The sequence below is a fragment of the Lipotes vexillifer genome, unplaced genomic scaffold (genome assembly GCF_000442215.2).
Source record: "Lipotes vexillifer unplaced genomic scaffold, Lipotes_vexillifer_v1.1 scaffold2189, whole genome shotgun sequence".
NCBI lineage: Eukaryota > Metazoa > Chordata > Mammalia > Artiodactyla > Lipotidae > Lipotes > Lipotes vexillifer.
This window is the reverse complement of record NW_006789336.1, coordinates 192,639-216,467: the sequence shown is the minus strand read 5'-3', so window position 1 is coordinate 216,467 and position 23,829 is coordinate 192,639. Positions and strand designations below refer to the sequence as shown.

Sequence of the window (23,829 nt, the reverse complement as noted above, 5' to 3'; positions counted from 1 at the left end):
GAAAGAGAAATAGGGATCTGCTCTTCAGTGGATACAGTCTCAGTTTTGTGAGATGAAAAAATTTTAGAGATCTCTTGTACGACAAGGTACATATGGTTAACACTACTGTACTGTACACTTATAAATGGTTAAGATAGTAAATTTTACATTATGTCTTTTACTACAATAAAAAAACAAAAATTAATGATATTAAATAATATTTAAAAGAAAAATATAAATGTATTTTTACAAATATATTATTTATGTATATACTTCATCTAAATATACAAAAGTTTTTGAGTGCTTTTTGTCTACAGAGCTTTAGAAGGCATGCTAAATTACTGCACTTACACAATTAGTGATTCAAGTTTTTATTTTTTTCATAAATTTTATTTATTTATTTATTTATTTATTTATTTATTTATTTATGGCTGTGTTGGGTCTTTGTTGCTGCGCGTGGGCTTTCTCTAGTTGCGACGAGTGGGGGCTACTCTTTGTCGTGGTGTGCAGTTTTCTCATTGCAGTGGCTTCTCTTGTTGCGGAGCATGGGCTCTAGGCACGTGGGCTTTCAGTAGTTGTGGCACGCGAACTCTGGCTGTGGCTCGCGGGCTCGAGAGCACAGGCTCAGTAGTTGTGGTGCACGGGCCGACTTGCTCCGCGGCATGTGGGATCTTCCCAGACCAGGGCTTGAACCCACGTCCCCTGCATTGGCGGATTCTTAACCACTGTGCCACCGGGGAAGCCCATGTTTCAAGTTTTATATCTTCTTACCTCATATGTTATCTTCAGACTTGACTGTAATAAAATTGGAGTAAAGTTGGGATGAACTTCTGCAGTGAGCCAAAGACGAAAGGTATCTTTAGGTTGAAGAGTATTCAATTCCTTGTTTATAAAAACAACAAGAATAAAAATCTACTTAAACATACACACAAATTTCCATTTTATAAATATATTATTAATAAGTATTTATCTTACTAAAATATTTCCATGATATTCTGATATATTTCTTAATGTTCTGATTATATTTCCTCTAAATTTTCATCTTCTCTATCACTAGCTTAGTGAAATAGGTAAGAACTTGGATCTAGAACTGGGCCAACTGGGTTTAAATCCAAATTCTGCCACTTATTTGCTGTGTGACCTTGGATTCTTTGACTTAAACTCTCTAAGCAAGGATAATAACCTACCCTCATAGGATTGTATAAAACACAGTGCCCAACACACAGTAAATACAAAATAAGTGTTAGCTATAGTCGTGATGCCTAAACTACGAGCCATCTTCAGGCCTTCAGGTTCTCACTTCTTCAATTCACACTTCCATAGTTATAATATCAATTCCTTTACAATACAATTTTTAGTGTGTCTTATAGCCTATAATATCCAAATTTCACCTTTCAAATTCACCTGCCTGTGTTGTATGCTTTAGTCACTTATTCGAATTTTTATCTCTTGTCTCTTTATTCATCATATTCTTTCTGCCTGTTATTCTCTTGTAACCTGACAAATTCTTACTCATCTGTCAAAATATAATTTAAATATCATTTTCTGGGAGAATATCTTCTCCGACTCTTCACTACCACAATCCCAAGCAGATTAATCACTGATGGCATTTTGTAAATTCCTTTCTGCAGTATTCATTGTACGACTGTATAGTTATTAATGTGGTCTGTCTCTTCTAAACCAAGTCGAGAGCAAGTACAAATTTTGTACGTAACCAGCACCTAGGACTATTCCTGGTTTTTCTCTGTACTCAGCAAGCACTTGTAAAATGAATGACTAAATGAATGAATGAACGACAAAAGAAATGTTGACAGCTCTAAAAGAGAGTGAAGTCTAAAAATTATCTTAATAAATATGTCTAATACTAAAATTCATTATTATCATGTGAAATGTAAAGATGACAAAAAATAGCAAGAGAACTGCATGAAAACATTGTGCTTCCTTAAAATTGTAAATTATAAAATGTTTCTATACCTAGTAATAATTTTTAAATGTAAAATTGGAATAAAATTTTGCTTTGGGTTAGCATATTTTAAAAAAAGATTAAAAGAGGAATACATTTGTGATACAGTTGAATTTAAAATAAACATAAATTTATATCGAAACAATTCATCCAAACTTCCCAAAAGAAAAGCAAAACATTTAAAATTTTTTTAAAACTTTTATAATATAATCTACCCTATATATTCTTCAAAAAGTCCTAATTAAGATTTGATTCCAAAATAATAACTGTAATTATATTTTACATAGATTAATAGCTATCAATCTGTTGTTTGGAACAGAAAGCAGGATTCAAGTATTCACAAGTCTTCCTTATGTTTCGAAACATATGTAATTCATCTGATATAAATTTTATATTTTATACATTTGTGATTTTTACAGAAAACTGTAGTAATAATGGAATTACTTGAATATTCATAGATATCTCAGTTCCAAAATCTACATCTTTTTTTTTTATGGTACGCGGGCCTCTAACTGTTGTGGCCTCTCCGGTTGTGGAGCACAGGCTCCGGACGCGCAGGCTCAGCAGCCATGGCTCACGGGCCTAGCCGCTCCGCGTCATGTGGGATCTTCCCGGACCAGGGCACGAACCCGTGTCCCCTGCATCAGCAGGCAGACTCTCAACCACTGCGCCACCAGGGAAGCCCTACATTGTCTTTTGATAAGTAGTAAGTCATCATGGTCTATCACTTCATTCACTTAGTCATTAACTCATTCATCAAAGATTATTTAACTACTTACATGTTTTACGTAAAGTGCTATAGTTGCCAATTTATTTTCAACACATTACACAAATTTTCAACACACTACAACTAGCCTACTCTATTCTGTTTGGTTCTATTCTGAATAACTTCCACCAGATTAATTTAATTAAGTAATTATTAACTCCCTTGTTAAGGACCTCCTTTGACTCTGTGTCCTAGGACAAAAATTCCAAGCACTTCAGCATGATTTTGAGGGTATTCCATAACCTTGCCCCTTCCTAGCAATCTAACTCTATTGCCCCACATTGCTCTGCCTGACCCTTCCAGGACATTCAAGGACATCTTCATTCTTTGTACTAGGCAGGCACATTCCCACCACTATGTCTCTACTTGTGCTGCTAGAATTAACCACAATTTTTTTCCCCCTACACTTAGCTAAATCACATATAGTCTTCAAGGAACATCTTGTCTTCAGTGTCATCTATGACAGCCCAAAACCATATTCATCTTTCTTCTTAAATAAGCACTAGACTTAATTCTAGGTTTGCATTTAAACCTACACATCAATTTGTTTTGCCTTAAAGTTTTTTCGTCCTGGGCCCATTTCTGTTAAATAAAATGATTGCTTCCATTTACACCCAGCCTCCTTAGCACCTAGGAAGTGTTCTGTAGTACTTCTCTCTGACTCCTGTACATCTTTTCTCCTCATACAGATACAACAGAACAAAAGCATAAAGAAAATTTAATGTTATAAATAGGTCTTCTACAATTCTTTAAAACATTTCCCTATTTTTCATCTGAAAAAATTCTCTAAGCGTCCCCTTCAGTCCTGATTAATTTTTTGACTTCCCCTAAATGCCTTTAAAAAAGAGATTTTTATAGATTTCTTATTAAAAGATCCATTGTTGTCTGTACAAATGTACATATATTTAAGGAGAAAATACGTAACAGATTTTAAATGATTCCCCAACAAATACTAATTTTTTTTAAAGACATCATAAATCGTGCATGACATATTTTAATACTGATGTTCCTTGGAGATTACTGAATTGAGTATATTAGATATTATTTGCACCACACTGATCTGAATCTACCTTTTCCAGAACTGGCAGCCAAGATACCACAAGATGTAAGTTCTTCAAACAGAGCCAGTCTCCATTTCGAGCACATTCTTTTAGCATTTGAACGGCTAAATCAGCTTGGCCTTGACCCATGGCAACCTGCAAAAACAAAAACAAATAACAAAACTAAAAAAAAAAAACAGATCTGATAACATGTTGCAAAAGAAGACTTTCAAATTATCCTGCCATACATACTGAACTAACTCAAGTACTGTAATCAGGGTTTTAAACTTTTAATAAGAAATATCAGACTCTTGCTGTTTCCAACAATCGTCTTGTTTTTGTCCTTACATCAGTGGCAGATTTTTAATATTATTCTATTTAGTAAAGGTACTAACATTACAGGTCTGAAAGTTATAGAACAGTATAAAGAATTACTGAATAGTTTTTTTGTTCCTCATCCCACTAGTTCCTGCAATTCTTACCCTCTCAAACATGGACCTTTAAAAACATAATTTTTTATGACTACTGTCTTGTTGTATTCTTTGAGGGATTAAACATTAACAATACCGCTTCCTTGAAATTTGCTTCTCTTTTTAAAAAATATCTCCAACATTGCACAAATTTGGCTCCCAAGCTACTTGGTCCACTGAACTGCATAATTCCCTAGCCCTTTATTGTCTAGAAGATCCTAACATGTTGGGCCTGAAGACTCTACATTTAGCCCTCTGCTCTTCTATTCTTTTTCAGGGAGAGGAGGCAGGAAGGAGAGAGAGAGAAAAGAAGAAAGGGGGAGGGGAGAAAAAGAAGAGATGGGAGAGGAAGAGGGAAGGAGAATCCTGATCTCACTGGAATTCCATTCCTGTATTTCCAATCCCTATGGTCTATCTGCACTTAGGACACTCATGTAATAGGATAGGCCACTTTATAAAATAGAAAACATCCAAGCAGGAGCTGAAACACCCTAGAAAATAGATTCAGTATATAAGATTTCTGTATTATTTGAATGAATAGACTAGTTAAGTCTACTTAAGACTACTTAAGTCTAGGATTCTATAAAAAAGTTTTAGTCAAGGATCTAAACTGGTTGCATGCCACTTACTATACCAAGTTTAAACTCCTCCATATGTCTTTTTAAGGATGATATATATACTACTTAAGTATCAGTACAGCTATATCTGTCTTTGTATATATGAGAGAAACACATTTACTGAGAGTCCTGGCTCAAATATTTTATTGGGTACATGGTCAAAACACTTTGAAGAATACTGTTATAGACTACTTCAAACCACAGCAATCTCTCTTTTCATAATGAATACAAGATAGCATTTCATTGTTTTTTAACTGACTTTTACAAGTATTGATTTTGCTTTTCAATTAGACTATAAAGTTGTTGAGAGTGGGAACCACGTGTCTAATTCATTGCATACAAAAGCATGTAACAAAACAGGTAATAAATACTCATATATTGATTTCTTTTTAATTTTCAAGATCTAACCCAGAACTAAGCAAATAGGAGGGATAAAACAAATACTGGTTGAACTGTTTAGAGGCATGTATTAGTTTGCCATTATTAAAATGCAAAAAAAAACCTTGAAACAGTTGAAGGCATGTACAACAGAATCAGAGGGGAAAAAAAATAAGTAGTTTGCTGAACTGAAATGGTAGCTGAAAGTAGGAACTCAAAATTTTTTATAAGGCATAAATTGTATGAAAACAGCTTAAAGGTTCATGAAACCTTAGAAGAAAACATATACTCTAAGAAAAAAAGTACATTTTTAAAAAGCACAACAGGAAATGTCAAGAAGATGGTTAGCCCCTACATCAAAAAAAAAAAAACAACACAGTTTCTTGAAATGAAAATTAATATTTTGCATTAAGAATATATTATTACCCTTAGGACATACATTCAGCATAGCAACAAAAACTTTAAAATAACAGGAGATTTATGACTAAATATGTCTGTATTTAAAGGTTTTACAATATTAAAAAATTTTGCAAGTACACAAAAGTCTAGAAATTCATATAGCCAAACTTACAGTGAGTGCAAATAGTTTTATCTTTCTGCCAATATCACTGCTAACAGATACAGCCTATAGAAGAGGGCTCCCCTTCCTCAAGACATCTCACTGACAATTGAATATTATCCTATATTAATACACTATAACTAGGACTGAATGAAACTCCCTAGAGTTAGTGCAAAACCTGTACAACTAAGCCTAACTCTCTGCTATTTTGTTATCTTCTACTTATAGTCCTCATAACATTCTTACTTGTCAATTTTTGGTTGCTGTGAAAGTATTCTGGTTTTTTAATCATTATTAAATATTTTCCCAATGAAAATTTAAGATTTATTTTTTTCACATGTCAAAAATTGAAGGTAAATTAATTCATTTTCAAACTTACATGCCAACTGAATTGAAAAAGAGATGCTAATCTGAACAAACTAAACCTCAGAAATTTAGCTCAGGACAAAATGGTATTACGTGAGACAAATATATTACCTTATCAGACTTCTGGAGGTTAGAAGTCCCACTCTTCTATTGATCTATTTTTAAATCTAGGTGTCAGGGTTCGAAAATAAAGGTAGTACTGCAGGGCTGTTCTTTCTGGAGGCTTTAGGAGAGAATCCTTCCGTTGCTTTTCGAACTTCTAGAATCCACCTACATTTCTTTGTCTGTGCCCCCTTCTACCATCTTCAAAGCCAGCAGCACAGCAACTTCTCACCTCTTTGACCTCTGCTTCCTCACATCTCCCTCCTTCACTCTGCCTCTTCTGCCTCCTTCTTCAAAGGACCTTTATGACTATACTGGGCCCAAATGAATAATCCAGGATAACCTCTCCATTGCAAAATGCTTAACTTAATTACAATTGCAAAGTTCCTTCTGGGGATTAGGATGCAGACACTTTGCAGGGACATTAGTTGGCACACCGCAACAAAAAATGTCTGTTCCACTAATAGAATCAAGTATGGCAGGAAGATCAATAGCTGTAGCAAAAACAGCAGGGTAATATGTACTGACCTGATGATAACACTCTCCACTTCTCTCAGCATTAGCAAGTTCTTGGAGTTCCTGAGAAGGATCAGCACCCGGGGAAATGATTATCAATATGGGTTCAATTTCTAGTGTCTCTTTGTATAAACGTTTGAGATTTAGAGGAGGTGGTGACAACTCTTTCAGTCCTAAAAGATATATTAAAGAAATTACAAATAAATAGCAAAATGAACCAGAAAAAGTCTATTAAAACTAACTACATGATATATAGCAGATAATAACGAAGTGAACTATAATCCTATACATATTAAAGGTTTCTCACTCTAAAATCATTCACATACTAGTAAGAACTAACATTTATTGAATGTTTAAGGTGCCAGGCATTTTTCTAAATGCTTGACATCTATGACATCATCTAATCCTAACAACAACGTTAAGAGGTAGGTACCCTGATTACCACATTCAACAGACACAATCAGCACTGCGGTCTTAATATACAATTCTCTCCCTACAAAAGAAGACTGAAGCCAACCATATTACCATACAGGTTTTCATTTATTTATATAACTGAGAGCCTACTCTGTGCCATGCATATGTGGAATCAGATTTCCACATGATGTGGTAAATAATATCACTCTCATGATATAGGATAAAGAGTTATTTCTTATGTCCTTGCATTAAGAGGAAAAAAAAAGTGGTATAGAATGAAAAAATGCTTATTTTGGAGACAAAAATATAGATCTCAGTTTATGTTTGTTAGCTAAATGACCCTATGCAAATCACTAAAATGCACTGTGCCTTGGTTTCCTCAATTGTAAAACAGGGTTAAAACAATCCATAGGTCATCTGGAGGCAAAATAGGATACAAAATAAAAATAGATTCTATTTATTCATCACATACTCTATGCTAAGCATACTCAAGGAAATTGAATGTCTTCCCAAAGACCACCCAGCCACTAACTGCTAACTGTATTCAAGGTAATTCATCTGTTCTTTTTTCTATTCTGAAGCTCTTCACAAACTGTAAAGTCCTACACAGACAAGAAAATATAACTTCACTGCTATATTTAAAACTCTTCTGCTAAAATTTTAATGTTTCCATTATTAACGTATTTAGTAAAAGCCAAGCTAAAGAAGACCCACTTCAATTAAAAATCAAAAATACACTTGTCTGAACTGAACTAAAAAGAAGAGTATGATACAAAGGTTTAAAAATAGAGGATTAGAATGTAACGGAATGAGTACAGAGGAAAGAAGGGCTTTCTTATATCCTCAACTGTAGAAATGAATAGATAATATTGTACCTCAGAAATCCTAAAATAGCAGGAAAAGACATTCTTAAGGACTTCTGTAACAGGCACTTTAAAATATGAATTCAATGCCATCAAGATGGGCTAAGGGCTTCCCTGGTGGCACAGTGGTTGAGAGTCCGCCTGCCGATGCAGGGGACGCAGGTTTGTGCCCTGGTCTGGGAAGATCCCACACGCCGCGGAGCGGCTGGGCCCGTGAGCCATGGCCACTGAGCCTGCGCGTCCGGAGCCTGTGCTCGCAACGGGAGAGGCCACAACAGAAAGAGGCCTGCGTACCACAAAAAATAATAATAATAATAATTAAAAAAAAATTTAAAAAAAAGATGGGCTAAAACAGGCATTTCTAGATGACCATCCTGAAAAGACAAATTTCACACCTGAACTCTTCCCCTGTATTCTTCATAGCAGCAATAAACAATGCTAAGCAAGGATTTTCAAAGATGGAAATATTTCTAATACTAGGTGAAATTTACCCCAACAGCCATGTAAAATTGATGAATTGCTTCTAGAGGCATATCTTATGAATTTTGTTTTTAATTAAACTGGTAACACTCATTCTTTGTAACAGAATTCTTATATACTCGTGGCAATGTAATAAATATTTTTATTTTCATATGTTCACTTATTTATTCATAAATTCTCATAAGCATTCTAGGCCAATTAAATGTACTGTGATATGATAAAATGCATCAAAAGTCTTAAAAATGCACATTGCCCTTGACTCAGTAATTTAAACTATAATTAATTCAAGAAATAATTCAGAATATGAATGCAGAAGTATGTACAAGAATTTTCCTTGTAGCTCTTAATATTAGTTAAAAACAGGGGGAAACACAAGTTTTTAGAAACAGTAGTCTGAATGAGCAATTTCTGATAGTGATATAAAGGAACTGAAGTTACAAAAATGGTGAAGTAAAAGATCATGCACTTAAAAGTAGATTAGCACTGTTTGAGGAAAGCATCCTAGGAACCTGTTTGGAAAACTGGGAATTTTGGAAGAAAGCACTAACCATTCTGTCTCTAGACTGCTGCTCTGGACTAGAGCTGCAACATTTCCAGCCTCCAGCCAACTCTGCTCGCTTCAGACTGGCCACCACAATCTTATTTGGCAAGAACCAATTCCTTAATACCTATCCTATTGCTCCTGTTTCTCCTGAATTCAGTGGGTTTTGTATATTGACAGACTCCTTGGTTTGTCTCAAGTCTGAAGTCAAGGGGAGAGTCCGTCGGCAACCAAGGACCTCTCTGTTCAGTCCTAAGCAGGATTTGCCTCAAATTGTAGGGCTTGTCCGTATACTTGTGGCCCTAAATATATAAAGGTATATGGTTATACCATCCCCTAGTCTTTCTCTAATTGTTGAATATTGTGCAATGCTTAACATATTAAACCATTAAAGCTGTCTGTCCATTTATCTTTATTTCAAATATCTGAACATATGGCCAGCATATACTTGAGCTCAGTGTTTGATGGTGAAATTTAAATGTGGATAAAATAATAATAGTATACCCATGAAAAGAAAAGTAGATTAGGCAACATGATACCATATTGTATATGCATCTATGTGCCTAAAAAGAATAGAAAGGTGTACATAAAAATGTTAATGATGGGCTTCCCTGGTGGCGGAGTGGTTGAGAGTCCGCCTGCTGGTGCAGGGGAAGCGGGTTCGTGCCCCGGTCAGGGAAGACCCCACATGCCACGGAGTGGCTGGGCCCGTGAGCCATGGCCGCTGAACCTGCGCTTCCGGAGCCTGTGCTCCGCAATGGGAGAGGCCACAGCAGTGAGAGGCCCGCATACAGAAAAAAAAAAAAAAAAAATGTTAATGATGATTATCTTGTAATGATGGAAAAACAGGTGTTTCTCATCTTTTTACTCCTCTATATCTTCTCATAGACCTCTAATTAGATGTATTATATGATAAGAATATGTCAAAATGTATATAAAGATATTTTCATATAAAATGACCACAAACATTTTTATTATATGCACTATGAGCTACTGTCAGTTTGTTGCAAATGCTCCTGAGAAGGATAGGTAATTCTGGTATAATATATTTTTCCTTTTCTTTCTAACAACTACAGGCATATCTCAGAGATATTGTGGGTTCAGTTTCAGACCACCGCAATAAAGCAAACATCGTGATAAAGCAAGTCACATGAATTTTTTGGTTCCCCAGTGCATTTAAAAGTTATGTTTACACTATACTGTAGTCTATTAAGTATGCAAGAGCAATATGTCTAAACAAACAATATAAATACCTTAACTAAAAAATACTTTATTGCTAAAAAATGCTAACCATCATTTAAGCCTTCAGCAAGGTGTAATCTGTTTGCTGGTGGAGATTCTCGCCTCATTGTTGACGGCTGCTGACTGATCAGGGTGGTGGCTGCTGAAAGCTGGGGTGCCTGTGGCAATTTCTTAAAAGAAGACAACACTGAAGTGTGCTGCATCGATTGACTCTTCCTTTCACCAATGATTTCTCTGTAGAGTGCAATGATGTTTGGCAGCATTTTATCCACAGTAGAACTTTCAAAATCGGAGTCAAATCCTGACACTGCTTAATCAACTAAGTTTATGTAATATTCTAAATCCTTTGTTGTCATTTCAACAATCTTCACAGCATCTTCACCAGGAGTAGAATCCATCTCAAGAAGTCACTTTCTTTGCTCATCTGTAAGAAATAACTCTTTATCCATAATTTTTTTAATCATGGGATTGCAGCAATTCAGCCACATCTTCAGGCTCCACGTCTGATTCTAGCTCTACTGCTATTTCCACCACATCTTCAGTTACTTCCTCTACTGAAGTCCCAAACCTCTCAAAGTCATCCCTGAGCATTGGAATCAACTTCTTCCAAACTCCTGTTCATATTGATATTTTGACCCCTTCCCATGAATCGTGAATGTTCTTAACGGCATCTAGAATGGGGAATCCTTTCCAGAAAGTTTTCAACTTACTTTGCCAAAATCCATCAGAGGAATCACTATCCATGGGAGCTATGGCCTAAGAAAATGCATTTCTTAAATAACAACACTTGAATAGCAAAATTATTTCTTGATCCATGGGCTGCAGGATGGATGTTTTATTAACAGGCATGAAAACAACACGAATCTCATTGCATATTCCCATCAGAGCTCTTGGGTGACCAGGTGTATTATCAGTGAGCAGTATTATTTTAAAAGGAAACTTTTTTATTTTCTGAGCAGTGGGTCAACAGTGAACTTAATCTAGTATACCATGTTCTAAACAGACGTGCTATCATCCAAGCTTTGTTGTTCCATTTATAGAGCACAGGCAGAGTAGATTTTTAGCATAATTCTTAACGGCCTGAGGATTTGTAAAACGGTAAATGAGCATTGGCTTCAACTTAAAGGTACCAGTTGCATTAGCCCCTAACAAGAGAGTTAGCCTGTCCTTTGAAGCTCTGATGCCAGGTATTGACTTCTCCTCTGTAGGTATGAAAGTCCTAGATGGCATCCTCTTCTAATAGAAGGCTGTCTCATCTACATTAAAAATCTATTGTTTAGTGTAGCTACCTTCACTTATTATCTTAGCTAGATCTTGTGGATAACTTACTGCAGCTTCTAGATCTTCTGGATAACTTACTGCAGCTTCTACGTCAGCACTTGCTGCTTTACTTTGCACATTTATGTTATGAAGACAGCTTCTTTCCTTAGAGGTCATGAACCAATCTCTGCTAGCTTCAAACTCTTCTTCTGCAGCGTTCTGACCTCTCTCAGCCTTCGCAGAATTGAAGAGAGTTAGGGCATCTCTCTGGAATAGGTTTTAGCTTAAGGAAATGTTGTAGCTGGGTTGATCTTCTATCCAGACCTCCAGAAATTTCTCCATATCAACAATAAGAATGTCTCACTTTCTTATCAGTCATGTGTCACTGGAGTAGCACTTTTAATTTCCTTAAAGAACTTTTCCTTTGCATTTATATCTTGGCTAACAGTTTGGAGCAAGAAGCCTAGCTTTCAGACTATCTGAGCTTTGGACATGCTTTCCTCACTAAGCTTAATGAGAAAGACACATGACTCCTCCTTTACCTTGAGGACATTTTAGTGTTATTAACTGACCTAATTTCAATTTGTTGTGTCTCAGGGAATAGGGAGGCCTGAGGAGAGGGAGAGAGATGGTGGGAACAGCTGGGTGGTAGAGCAGTCAGACACACATAATGTTTATCACTTAAGTTCAATGTTTCATGTAGGCATTATTTGGCACCTCAAAAACAATTACAAGAGTAACATCAAAGATCACTGATCACAGATCACCATAACAAATATAATAATAATGAAGAAGTTGGAAATCTTGTGAGAATTACCAAAATGCAACACAGACACAAGTTGAACAAATGCTGTTTGGAAAATGGTGCCAAAAGACTTGCTTGACACTGGACTGCCACAACCTTCAATTTGTAAAAACTACAGTAACTGCAAAGTGCAATAAAACAAGGTATGCATATACTGACTGAAACATATGTTTTATTTGGAAAATACATGCCAATACAAAAATTATTTTTTAAAAGTTAAAATGATTACCATATCATTTCTTAATTTAACAAATAGACACTTTAAACTCCATGAGGCAGGAATTTTATCTGTTTTGCTCACCATTTTGCATATAGAGCCAAGCATAAATTCAATTATTATTTCTAAGGTTAAAATCTATAAAATTCTTAGAGCAAAAGATAAGCAGAACACTCTATGACATAAATCAAGCAAGATCCTTTTTGACCCACCTCCTAGAGAAATGGAAATAAAAACAAAAATAAACAAATGAGACCTAATGAAACTTCAAAGCTTTTGCACAGCAAAGGAAACCATAAACAAGACCAAAAGACAACCCTCAGAATGGAGAAAATATTTTCAAATTAAGCAACTGACAAAGGATTAATCTCCAAAATTTATAAGCAGCTCATGCAGCTTAATAACAAAAAGCAAACAACCCAATCGAAAAATGGGCAGAATACCTAATAGACATTTCTCCAAAGAAGATATACAGATTGCCAACAAACACATGAAAGAATGCTCAACATCACTAATCATTAGAGAAATGCAAATCAAAACTACAATGAGATATCATCTCACACCAGTCAGAATGGCCATCATCAAAAAATCTAGAAACAATAAATGCTGGAGAGGGTGTGGAGAAAAGGGAACACTCTTGCACTGCTGGTGGGAATGTGAATTGGTTCAGCCACTATGGAGAACAGTATGGAGGTTCCTTAAAAAACTACAAATAGAACTACCATATGACCCAGCAATCCCACTACTAGGTATATACCCTGAGGAAACCAGAATTCAGAAAGAGTCATGTACCAAAATGTTCATTGCAGCTCTATTTACAATAGCCCAGAGATGGAAACAACCTAAGTGTCCATCATCAGATGAATGGATAAAGAACATGTGGCACATATATACAATGGAATATTACTCAGCCATAAAAGGAAACAAAATTGAACTATTTGTAATGAGGTGGATAGACCTAGAGTCTGTCATACAGAGTGAAGTAAGTCAGAAAGAGAGAGACAAATACCATATGCTAACACATATATATGGAATTTAAGAAAAAAAAAATGTCATGAAGAACCTAGGGGTAAGACAGGAATAAAGACACAGACCTACTAGAGAATGGACTTGAGGATATGGGGAGGGGGAAGGGTAAGCTGTGACAAAGTGAGAGAGTGGCATGGACATATATACACCACCAAACGTAAGGTAGATAGCTAGTGGGAAGCAGCCGCATAGCACAGGGATATCAGCTCGGTGCTTTGTGACTGCCTGGAGGGGTGGGATAGGGAGGGTGGGAGGGAGGGAGATGCAAGAGGAAAGAGATATGGGGACATATGTATATATATAACTGATTCATTTTGTTGTAAAGCAGAAACTAACACACCATTGTAAAGCAATTATACTCCAATAAAGATGTTAAAAAAAAATCCCACAGAAGATAAATATATATTCATTAATCCATTTTACACAATATTTCAAAGTATTGGAACATTTTGGATTTAGAGAAAAAACTCATGAAAAACATTTGACTGTTTAAGATAACACAGGTGACACTCATGTTACTGGGAATTGCATGTTAGCCATTCCACCCACAAAACTCCTGTAAAATCCACATTGCACTTTAAGTGAACTTAGTCTATATATAGTCATTGGTTTTATTAACCCAACTAATTTTGACTCATGACAGCATTTGAACTGTCAGTGTCAATCATTCAAAACTATTCAATAAAGTTAAAGAGCCAAAACTGTTCATTGCATTGTGAATTATCGAAGCGTAAAACTACTTGTAAATCACTGGGATCTTATATTTTGACCTTGACGGTTAAAATACATAAATTCTCTCAAAAGAAAAAAAGAACTAAAAATAAGTCAACGAAATAACTCTAACCTTTATTATATTTTATTTTACTCAGACAAAATGTTGAGATAATAAAAAAGAAATAATTTTCAGTTTAAAAAGGAAAGAATATTTGTTTTTTCTGTTTGTTTGTTTTGTTTTTTTGCGGTACGCGGGCCTCTCACTGCTGTGGCCTCTCCAGTTGCGGAGCACAGGCTCTGGACGCGCAGGCTCAGTGGCCATGGCTCACGGGCCCAGCCACTCCGCGGCATGTGGGATCCTCCCGGACTGGGGCACGAACCCGCTTCCCCTGCATTGGCAGGCAGACTCTCAACCACTGCACCATCAGGGAAGCCCATAAAAAGGAAAGAATATTGCTCCTGTACTTTTTAGGTATCTGAGTAAAGAAAGCAGCAAATTACTATCAAACTATTATAGTTAGCAAGTATAGTTGATTCATTCTTCCTCATTCATCTCATCCTCCCTAACAAAGACACTGATAAGAAAATTATTTTTCCTTTATCAGAGAGAAAAGACAACTCTTAAAATGTAACACAAATATCAATAAAAAGAAGGAAAATCGACAACCACTATCTAATCTAACACACATCAACCAATTAAATGGGAAAATACTCTTAGAAATGCAATAATACTCAAGCCTGGAAACAAACAAAAAATGTACAACATTTTGTGGTAGAGTAAAATTCTAAAGATACCACTTTCAAGATTCCTACCCCTTGGTTGTTCAATCAAACACTAACCTAGGTACTTCTGTGAAAGGACTTTGTAGATGTAACTAAGGTCATGGATCTTAAAATAAGATTATCCCATATTATCCAAGTGTGCCAATTTAATCACTTGAGCCTTGGAAAACAGAAAAACTTCTCCAGCTTAAAGTCAAAGAGATGCAGCCTGAAGAGAGAACAGGAGAGATGAGGCAGAGGGGGCGGTCAGAGATGTGAAGCATGAGAAGAAATCAATCTGCCATTGGTGGCTATAAAGAAGGAGGAAGGGGGCCACAAATACAATCAAAGAATGCAAAGGCGTCTAAAAACTGAGACAGACTTCTAAGAACTCAAAATGACAAAAAGAACCTCGATTGTCCAACTGCATGGTGCAAATTCAGCTGAGTGAGTTTGGAAATGGATTCTTCCCAGAACCTCCTAATAAGAGTCCAAATGACCAACACCTGTATTTATTTAGCCTTGGGCAACTTGTATCAGAGAAACCAGGAGGGCCTACCAGACTTCTGACCTATAGAACTATGAGATAATAAATGGGTATCGTTCTAAGCTGCTAATTTGTGGCAATTTGTTACAGTAGCAATAGAAAATGAATACACATTTCCTTATGTCTTTCCTTTTCTCTTAGACACAGACATCACAGGACAGATTGAGCTATGGAAGCAAAGATCATGGGATGGGATGTTAGCATGGATAAGAGAAGTAGAGGAATGTAAAACTAGGAAAGTTTCAAGGCTCAAAAAGACTTTTTGATGAAGAACCTTTGAGAAGTTACTGGTTCTTGCAGCTACTGCACCATCTTCTGTGAACATGAACACCTCAATACACACAGCATAATACTGTGCTCAGAATAATTATTAAATCATAATTACAGAAGTGAGAATATCTGCATCTGGTAACTGCTATTTTGAAAAAGTAATGCAGTAGATTCAAAACTGCTATTTTGAAAAAGTAATGCAGTAGACTGTGTTAGTACACAAGGCTTGGTTTGTAGGATTATGTTAAAGCAGCATGCCTGAAAGTTTTGAGGCATGTTCTGCTAACTTAAATCTTCAAACCAAAACTACTTTCATAAATGCATCTTTATAAGTTAGTATTTTAAAGTTTATAGATTATAAAAAGGATTGCTAAAACTTAATAAAAGTCTTTCCATATGAATAATGTTTGCGAAATTACATTTGAAATCAAATCTCTAAAATTTGATTAAAAAGATAAGTGCTTGTCATTTTCCAGCAATATGAACTTTTAAAACTTATTCATACAGTAAAACCTCCAATTTTATATAAAAACTGTATTAATAAAACCACTTGACCAAATACAAAGTCATCAGGCCATATACCAGTATATATGGCTTTTGTTTAGAAATAGGTAGAGTATAATTTTAGAAGTATATTAAACTTTCAAAGCATTTGAATATGTGCATATCATGAGGTTTTCACTTATGCCATTAAACCTTAAATGTCATTTAACCTAGAGATGAAATAATACAATACAGAAGTATTTCAGAGAGTAAGTAGAGGGTCAAACTACAAATTCAATAAGAAAGGTCATGTGCAATGTGGCACAAAGAGCATATTTTTAAAGACTACATGGGTGAGAAAAGAATAGCCTCCTAAGAACTTCTCTGAAATTGCCTCATTTTACTTAAACTTGCATTTGAGTTATAGGAACAAACAAAAAATATATATAAATGAGCAAGAAATATATCAGTTAGTGTTAAGAAATGGGTAAAGAATTAAAGCAGGTAGATGTGTTGGTACTGATTAAATGGCCTGGAAAGGCCTCTCTGAAAATGCAACGTTAACATCTGAATGATACAGAGGAGCCAACAATTAATAAAAAAGAAAAAACAAACAAAAACAGAGAACAAACAGCGCAAAAGCCCTAAGGTTGATTTCCCCACGAAGGCACAGTGGCAGGCAAGAAGGAAGCAAGATGAGGTTAGAGAAGAAGGTTGGGGCCAGACTGTGTGGGGCTTTGTAAGCTTATACAGTTGACCCATAGATAACGCAGGGGGGCTATGGACACTGACCGTCCACAGGCAAAAATCTGAACATAGCTTAGAGTTGACCTTCTGTATCCGTAGTTCCTCTGTATCCACGGTTCCTCCATACCCGGACTCCCACATATTCATATTCAACCACCTGCGGATCATGTAGTACTGTAGTATTGACTACTAGAAAACAATCTGCATAAAAGTGGACCTGCACAGTTCAAAACCATGCTGTTCAAGCATCAATCATATATAAATCTGGAATTCATTCTAAGTGTTTTTTGAAAATATTTTGGAAATTTTAAGAAAAAAAGAGAGATGATTTGGTTTAAGTTTTTAAAAGCTCACACAGCCTTCTGGAGAGAATGGACTGAAGAGGAAGCGCAAATTGAGGCAGGGAGACTGATGAGGAAAGCGGTCTCTGATTTAACACACACTTACAGTGCCCATGTGCCAGAAGCTGTTTAAGGCACTGGGGCACAACCATGAACAAAACAAAGCTTGTGCCCTCATATGGCTAATATTCTAGTTGGGGAAAAGGAAATTAATAAACAGGTAAATAACAATATGTCAGATGGTGATAATAGTTAAAATAAACAAGGCAAAGGAGGATATGGAGAGCTGAGGAAAGAGTACATTATTATATAGACAGTGCTCAGAGAAAGTATTAACTTAAAAGATGACAACTGAGCAGAGAAGCAAGGGTGATAACTGGGGGTGGAAATCTGCTGGAAGAAGGAACAGCAATTGCAAAGGCCTTGAGACTTCAGAAACAAACCTGCAGCACTAGAAAAACAGGAAAAAGGCTACTGTGGTTGTTAAAGATTGAGCAAGGGTGACAGTGGTAGGAGATGAGATCTGAGGGGAAGAAGAGGACCAGAAGTGGTAAGACCCTGTAAGACACTGGAGGGACTCTGAGAAAGATGAGGTGCCATCAGAGAGTTAGAACGGAGAAGTGATATGATCTAACTTATATTTCAAGAGACACTCTAGCTGCTATGCTGAGAATAAACTGGAAGTGGGAAAGAAAGAAAGCCTGATATAATGGTGGCTTAAAAAATGTGGTAGATGGTAGTGGAAGTATGAGAAGTAATTAGATTCTCCACATTATGAAGACAGAGCCAAAGCTATGGCAGTAAATGAGGTGAGAGATGATGGTGGCTTGCATTAGGTTGGTAATAATGACACCAAGTAAACCAAGCAAATGAATTCAGAGTAAGTTTTAGAGTTGGAGCCAAAAGGACTAGCTGGTAGATTGGGTATATGAAGTAATGAAAAGAGAGAAAGGATCACCTCTGGGTTTTTTGTTTTGAGCAACTGAGTGGATCCTAATACAGACAAATCAAAAGTTCTGTATTGGTCATCTGACATTCATAAGAAAACATCAAATGAGCATCTGTATATATGATCCTAGAATTCCACAGAGAGGTTGGGGTTAGAAATAAGAGATATAAAAGTCAGTAATTTACAAATGATATTTAAAGTCAGGAACTGAATGAGGTCATGAAAGAATGTATAATAATGAAAGAAGGGAACCCAGGGCAAGACTGCAGTGGCAGGAAGAATATTCCAAAATTTAGAAGGAAGGAAGAATACTCCAACATACAGAGAAGCAACCAAAAAAGGAAAGAGAAAAGGAAAATCCTAAAAGGATTGAGAAATGAAAGAGGAAACATAATAATCAAGAGAAGAAAGTGGAAAGTGTTTAAAGAAGGAACAAATGGACAACTTTGTTGAGAGATCAAGTAAGATAAAAGCACAGAAGTCACTATTGGAAATAGATATATGGAAGAAGACCTCATTAACCTTAACAAGAGCAATCTTGTGGAACTTTAGGGAGGAAGTACAAATAGAATGAGTTGAAGGTAGAATAAGAGTTGAGGAAATGGATTACTGTGGTCTTTGACTATGGACACACTTTCAGGATGTTTCGTTGTAGAAGAAAATAAAGAAATGGGATGATAGAAAGGGGATAGAGGGTCATGGGCAGCATTTTTAAGACAGGTGATACTGAAATATATTTGTATACTAACAGAAAGGATCCAGTAAAGAAGGTGAAATTGATGATGCAGGAAAAAGGGATAATGGCAGGAATGAAAAAGGAAAGAGCAAATGGCTGGCCTTTAATTGGAACAAGGACATTCATTCAGAGTAACAGAAGGGAAAGCAGAATGAGTATGATACTATTGTAGGTAGCTGGTAGAACTGTTAGTGGGAAGTAAACATTTTGTCTTATTGCTTCTATTTTCTCAAAAAATTTTAGTAAAAGGTTACTTCAAGGGACTTCCCTGGTGGTCCAGTGGTTAAGACTCCATGCTTCCAGTGCAGGGGATGCGGGTTTGATCCCTGGTAGGGGAACTAAGATCCCACATGCCCCGTGGAGTGGCCAAAATAAAAACAGAAAACAAAAAAAAACAGGTAGAGATTGTAAGATAAGTAGGATAAAGGGGAAAAAATGTATAATCTTTCTAAACTAAGGTCAGCATAGAATAAAATGTAAATTAAAAACAAATACTTCAGGTCACTGGTCTAGTTCTAGAAAAGAAGTGTACTTACCCAGAGTTTTACATGCAAATAGAGTCATGGCACTTTGCAATCTGTCTGGTCTGAGAGCCTGTACCACAAGAACCTTAAAATAAAGTGCAGAGTATTTTTAAATAATAAAGTTCCAATAACAGCTGTTACTAAACAATAGTTAATGTTAAATTAAACAAATGTTTACCACAATATTTACTATGCCTAAAACTGTCACAATAGGTAGATAAAAAGACACGTCCTTAATAGCCAAAATATTACTAAAATTCATCAAATCTACCATCAAAAGTAAACATCAGCATGTAGGGTCATAGCATTAGCTATGCCTTCAGGAACTAATAAAGGGCCCAATGGCAGGTGAAAATAAGGGTATGTAGGTAAAGCATTCTTGGTGACAGCAGTGCAGAAGCATAAAACTCTTAACCAAAATTTTCAAACTACCAATTTTATGCTGAATCATATCTATCTGTTCCTAGATGTTTAAGTTTTCAAATGAAGTTTTTCTCAGTTTTTTTGTTTTTTTCATTGTTTTTAAACACACTTGGTGAAATACAATTCAACAAGGGGCAGAAGCACAGCCAGCAGCCTAGTTAAGAGATATAAATGGAAGGGTCATTTCCTGGAGCGTCAACTCCTGTGTCCTCTCCAACCTAAGACTTTGGTCTAGCCAAAAGACTGAGTGGAACCCACCAGTAGGTTTCATCATTATATTTCGAAACAAAATGGAAAAAAATGTTCCCTGTTCCTCACCATAAGGTCTTTTCCTTAGAGAGAACACTGGGAAAAGAGTGAAGAACCTGTACAATCTATACTTTAACTTCTTTCGGTAAGACGTGTTCTCTATTGAGAAATCCCCCTCGGGTCAGAGGCAGAGGAAGTAAGAAAAGCTACAGTGGGAGACACCCTACCCAGAAACGTTGCCAATTATTTCATTGTCTGGACAAGGTGGCAAAAGCAGAAGGCCCTTTCCCACATATGCCCATTAAGGTTATGTGACACCCTAAAGGCAAAGCTTTTATTTAAATGGCTTCTGAGTGACAACAGAAACATTAAATACATTTATGCGTTTAGACAATTTACCTGCTGAAATAAGGAAACTTTCTTTGCAAGAATAGATGGAAACTCTTGCTCACACATTGAATTATGATAATAAGTATGCCACAAAGCTACATCTTCGAAACAGAGGGTCTGATAAAGACTGGGGAGAGCAATCTAAAAAATAAAAATAACCATATATACTGAGCTACAAAGCAAATATAAATACACACACACACATCCATACTAAATACACACACACACTAAAAAAAGTAAGTGGAAACCAATTATTGATATTTACCATTTGTTTTCTAATTCGTGTTGGCTTATTTAATCACTTCTAGATCAGAAACAGTATGGCAGACTTATCTAATCCAGAATTAAATAAAAGCAAATATTTCCAAAGTAGTACTAAATCAATACTGCAAATTAACAAATCTTTTCTCTATGTAAAAACATTTGTACCTATCTCCACCTTGTGGAGAAAAGAATACTTTCATTAAAAACGTGCAAATTTTAAACATTGCCAGAATGGAGTTCCATGTTAGAGTGTAAAAATATGCCCAGTTTCAAATCTTGACTCTATACTTTCTCAGTGACCATAAGTAAGTGACTATATCACTCTGGGCCTTAGTTTCTTTATCTGTTACATGAGGACAATAACAGTACCTCCCTCACAATGTTGAAAATATCTAATGAGATGATCCATTTTCAATTTCTGCATACCTTGAACATAGTAAGTCATCAGTAACTGCTGGCTACTCCTACCATTTTAACCATGTGCTACTGTACCATTAGAATAGTTGTGAAGAAAAGCAGGGAAAGGAAAGTAAGAATGGAAACATATGTTACAGATTTTGAGAGAAGTATATTTGTCTTTCATTCCCCACAAAAACAACACTTTAGCCTGAGTAAAGAACACAGACAGAACTGTTGGGAGTTAGGCTTTTTCTTCTCCATGCCCCCATCCTCACTGCCCAAGTCATACCAGGGGAAGAAACTGTGGGGAGGGGAAAGAAGGAAGGAGAGAAAGAGAGGACAAAGACACTATATTTGGAAAACCTACATATCAAAGGCATGTAGGAATGTGGTGTCAGAATGCCTGAATTAAAATCATAGTTCCAAAACTTCCCAGCTATTTGATACTGGAAAAATTATTTAACCTGTCTACACCTCAGTTTGCTCTTCTCAAAAACAGGCATAATTATGACCTCTTCAATAGGTCATTGTGATAATAAAATAAGATAATGCATCTGAAGTATTTAACATGATGCTTGGCACGTAACAGTTCCTCAAAAATATGTATGAAATTGAAAAGAAAATATGTTCATGCATTTTGCAACTCGCTGCACTGATTCTTATTTCTCATCTGTAAAAAGAAAGTTAATAATACCTCCCTCTTAAGGTTTGTGTGATAATTGAATAAGATAATTCATTTGAAAATGTTTCATAAACTAAAATGATAATAAAACACTAATATTCAGGAAAGCCCCGCATTCCTAAATGTTTTGCATTTCTTTACTTAACAAGAAATTAGTATGTGAAAAAAAGCATCAGTATAATTTTTTTTTTTTTTTGCGGTACGCGGGCCTCTCACTGTTGTGGCCTCTCCCATTGCGGAGCACAGGCTCTGGACGCGCAGGCTCAGTGGCCATGGCTTACAGGCCCAGCCGCTCTGCGGCATGTGGGTTCTTCCCGGACCGGGGCACGAACCCGTGTCCCCTGCATCGGCAGGCAGACTCTCAACCACTGCGCCACCAGGGAAGCCCCATCATTATAATTTTTAGGTTAACACAGTTAAGATTTTTTCCCAAGTGTAACCTCTCAGTAGATCAACTGTTCAAACAATTTTAACTGTATCATGTTGATTATTATTAAGTTTGCCATTAGGAGTTCATGAAATAGTTCAGAGGTCCTGACCAATAATCCAGAAATCTCTTCAAATTCTCACTATTTTTCATAATTATTGATTTTTTGCATTCTATTAAAATTGTTTAAAGGACTAATCAGAATAATTCTTGAATATTCTTTTACCCAGGGATTTTACATAATTTTCACAAAAATATCAACACTGAGTATGAATAAGTAGCACATAAAAATATAAACAGAAATAACTCAAATACTAGAAAAAATAAATCTCTCATAGTAGAAGAGGAATACCTTTAATGTTGCCACTGCCCAGCTTCTTTCCTGATCTATCCAAGATGGAAGTTGATCACGTATTCTTTGTTGAGAGTCCTTTTTAATAAGAGCAATTATTTTCCTTAGTATATCTGGTAAAACTCAGACTTTAAAAAAATTAAAAATTGACCAGCTAATTTTATGAACACTATTTTGAAAAAAACTCATTCTATGTATTCTTTAATTTTTATCTATTTTACAAGTCAATATGGTAAAATTCTACATAACGTCAGGTACTGGTAAACATTTAGACAAATGTTACATTCATTTTCATAGGGCTTAATCTTTTGTAGAACTTCAGAAAAACTCAAATGTAATAAGAAACTTCCATAGAATTATATTATTTTTAATTATATTTTGCATGTCAGACATAATCTAGGTTTTGCATTACAGTTTGGATAGGTTGCTTTGAAGAATAATATTATCCATTACATGTTTAAATAGAAAATTACTAGAGAAAAAGCTAAATTTGAATAAAGTTGTCAAAAGTTAAATGAAGTAATTTTTAACTATACTTATATAAGAAAATTTTCATAGTTATGTTATGAGATTTGATCTTCTTCGAATTACAAAAGTGTTCTTGGAACCAAATATATATACACTGAAAAAAAGAAACCATATTAATTTCTTATATTTAATTAATATTCTCAAAAGAATACATGTCCTCAAGGACAAAAAAACACATATAGGTCCATTTTCTATTAGGGCAATAGAGGCAAGAATATAGTCCTCTAATTAAAATATAATTTCAACAGTAATTTAAAACTTCTCTCAAGCAAATTATATTTCATGAAATCAAAGCCAGAATTATTTTCACTAAGAGTGAAATAATAATTTTGTTATTCTAACTTACAGCTTTCCGCAACATGTCTCCAACAACCACACCTGTAAACGTATCCCATTCCTATTAAATAAAAATATGAGAAACACACAAAAAATATT

At 35.6% G+C, this 23,829-nt stretch overlaps 1 protein-coding gene across 1 annotated transcript in view; it reads right to left on the bottom strand.

Moving 5' to 3' along the window:
* Window positions 1–23,829, bottom strand: part of DYNC2H1 (dynein cytoplasmic 2 heavy chain 1) — a gene marked incomplete at both ends in the record, with an annotated part of 341,923 nt that overhangs the window by 125,923 nt on the left and 192,171 nt on the right. The window contains 7 exons of the mRNA XM_007462583.1: window positions 751–861; window positions 3,779–3,904; window positions 6,769–6,929; window positions 19,693–19,765; window positions 20,752–20,883; window positions 22,867–22,944; window positions 23,741–23,791. Of these exons, the coding sequence (XP_007462645.1) occupies window positions 751–861; window positions 3,779–3,904; window positions 6,769–6,929; window positions 19,693–19,765; window positions 20,752–20,883; window positions 22,867–22,944; window positions 23,741–23,791 (732 nt within the window). The remainder of the gene's footprint in view (window positions 1–750; window positions 862–3,778; window positions 3,905–6,768; window positions 6,930–19,692; window positions 19,766–20,751; window positions 20,884–22,866; window positions 22,945–23,740; window positions 23,792–23,829) is intronic.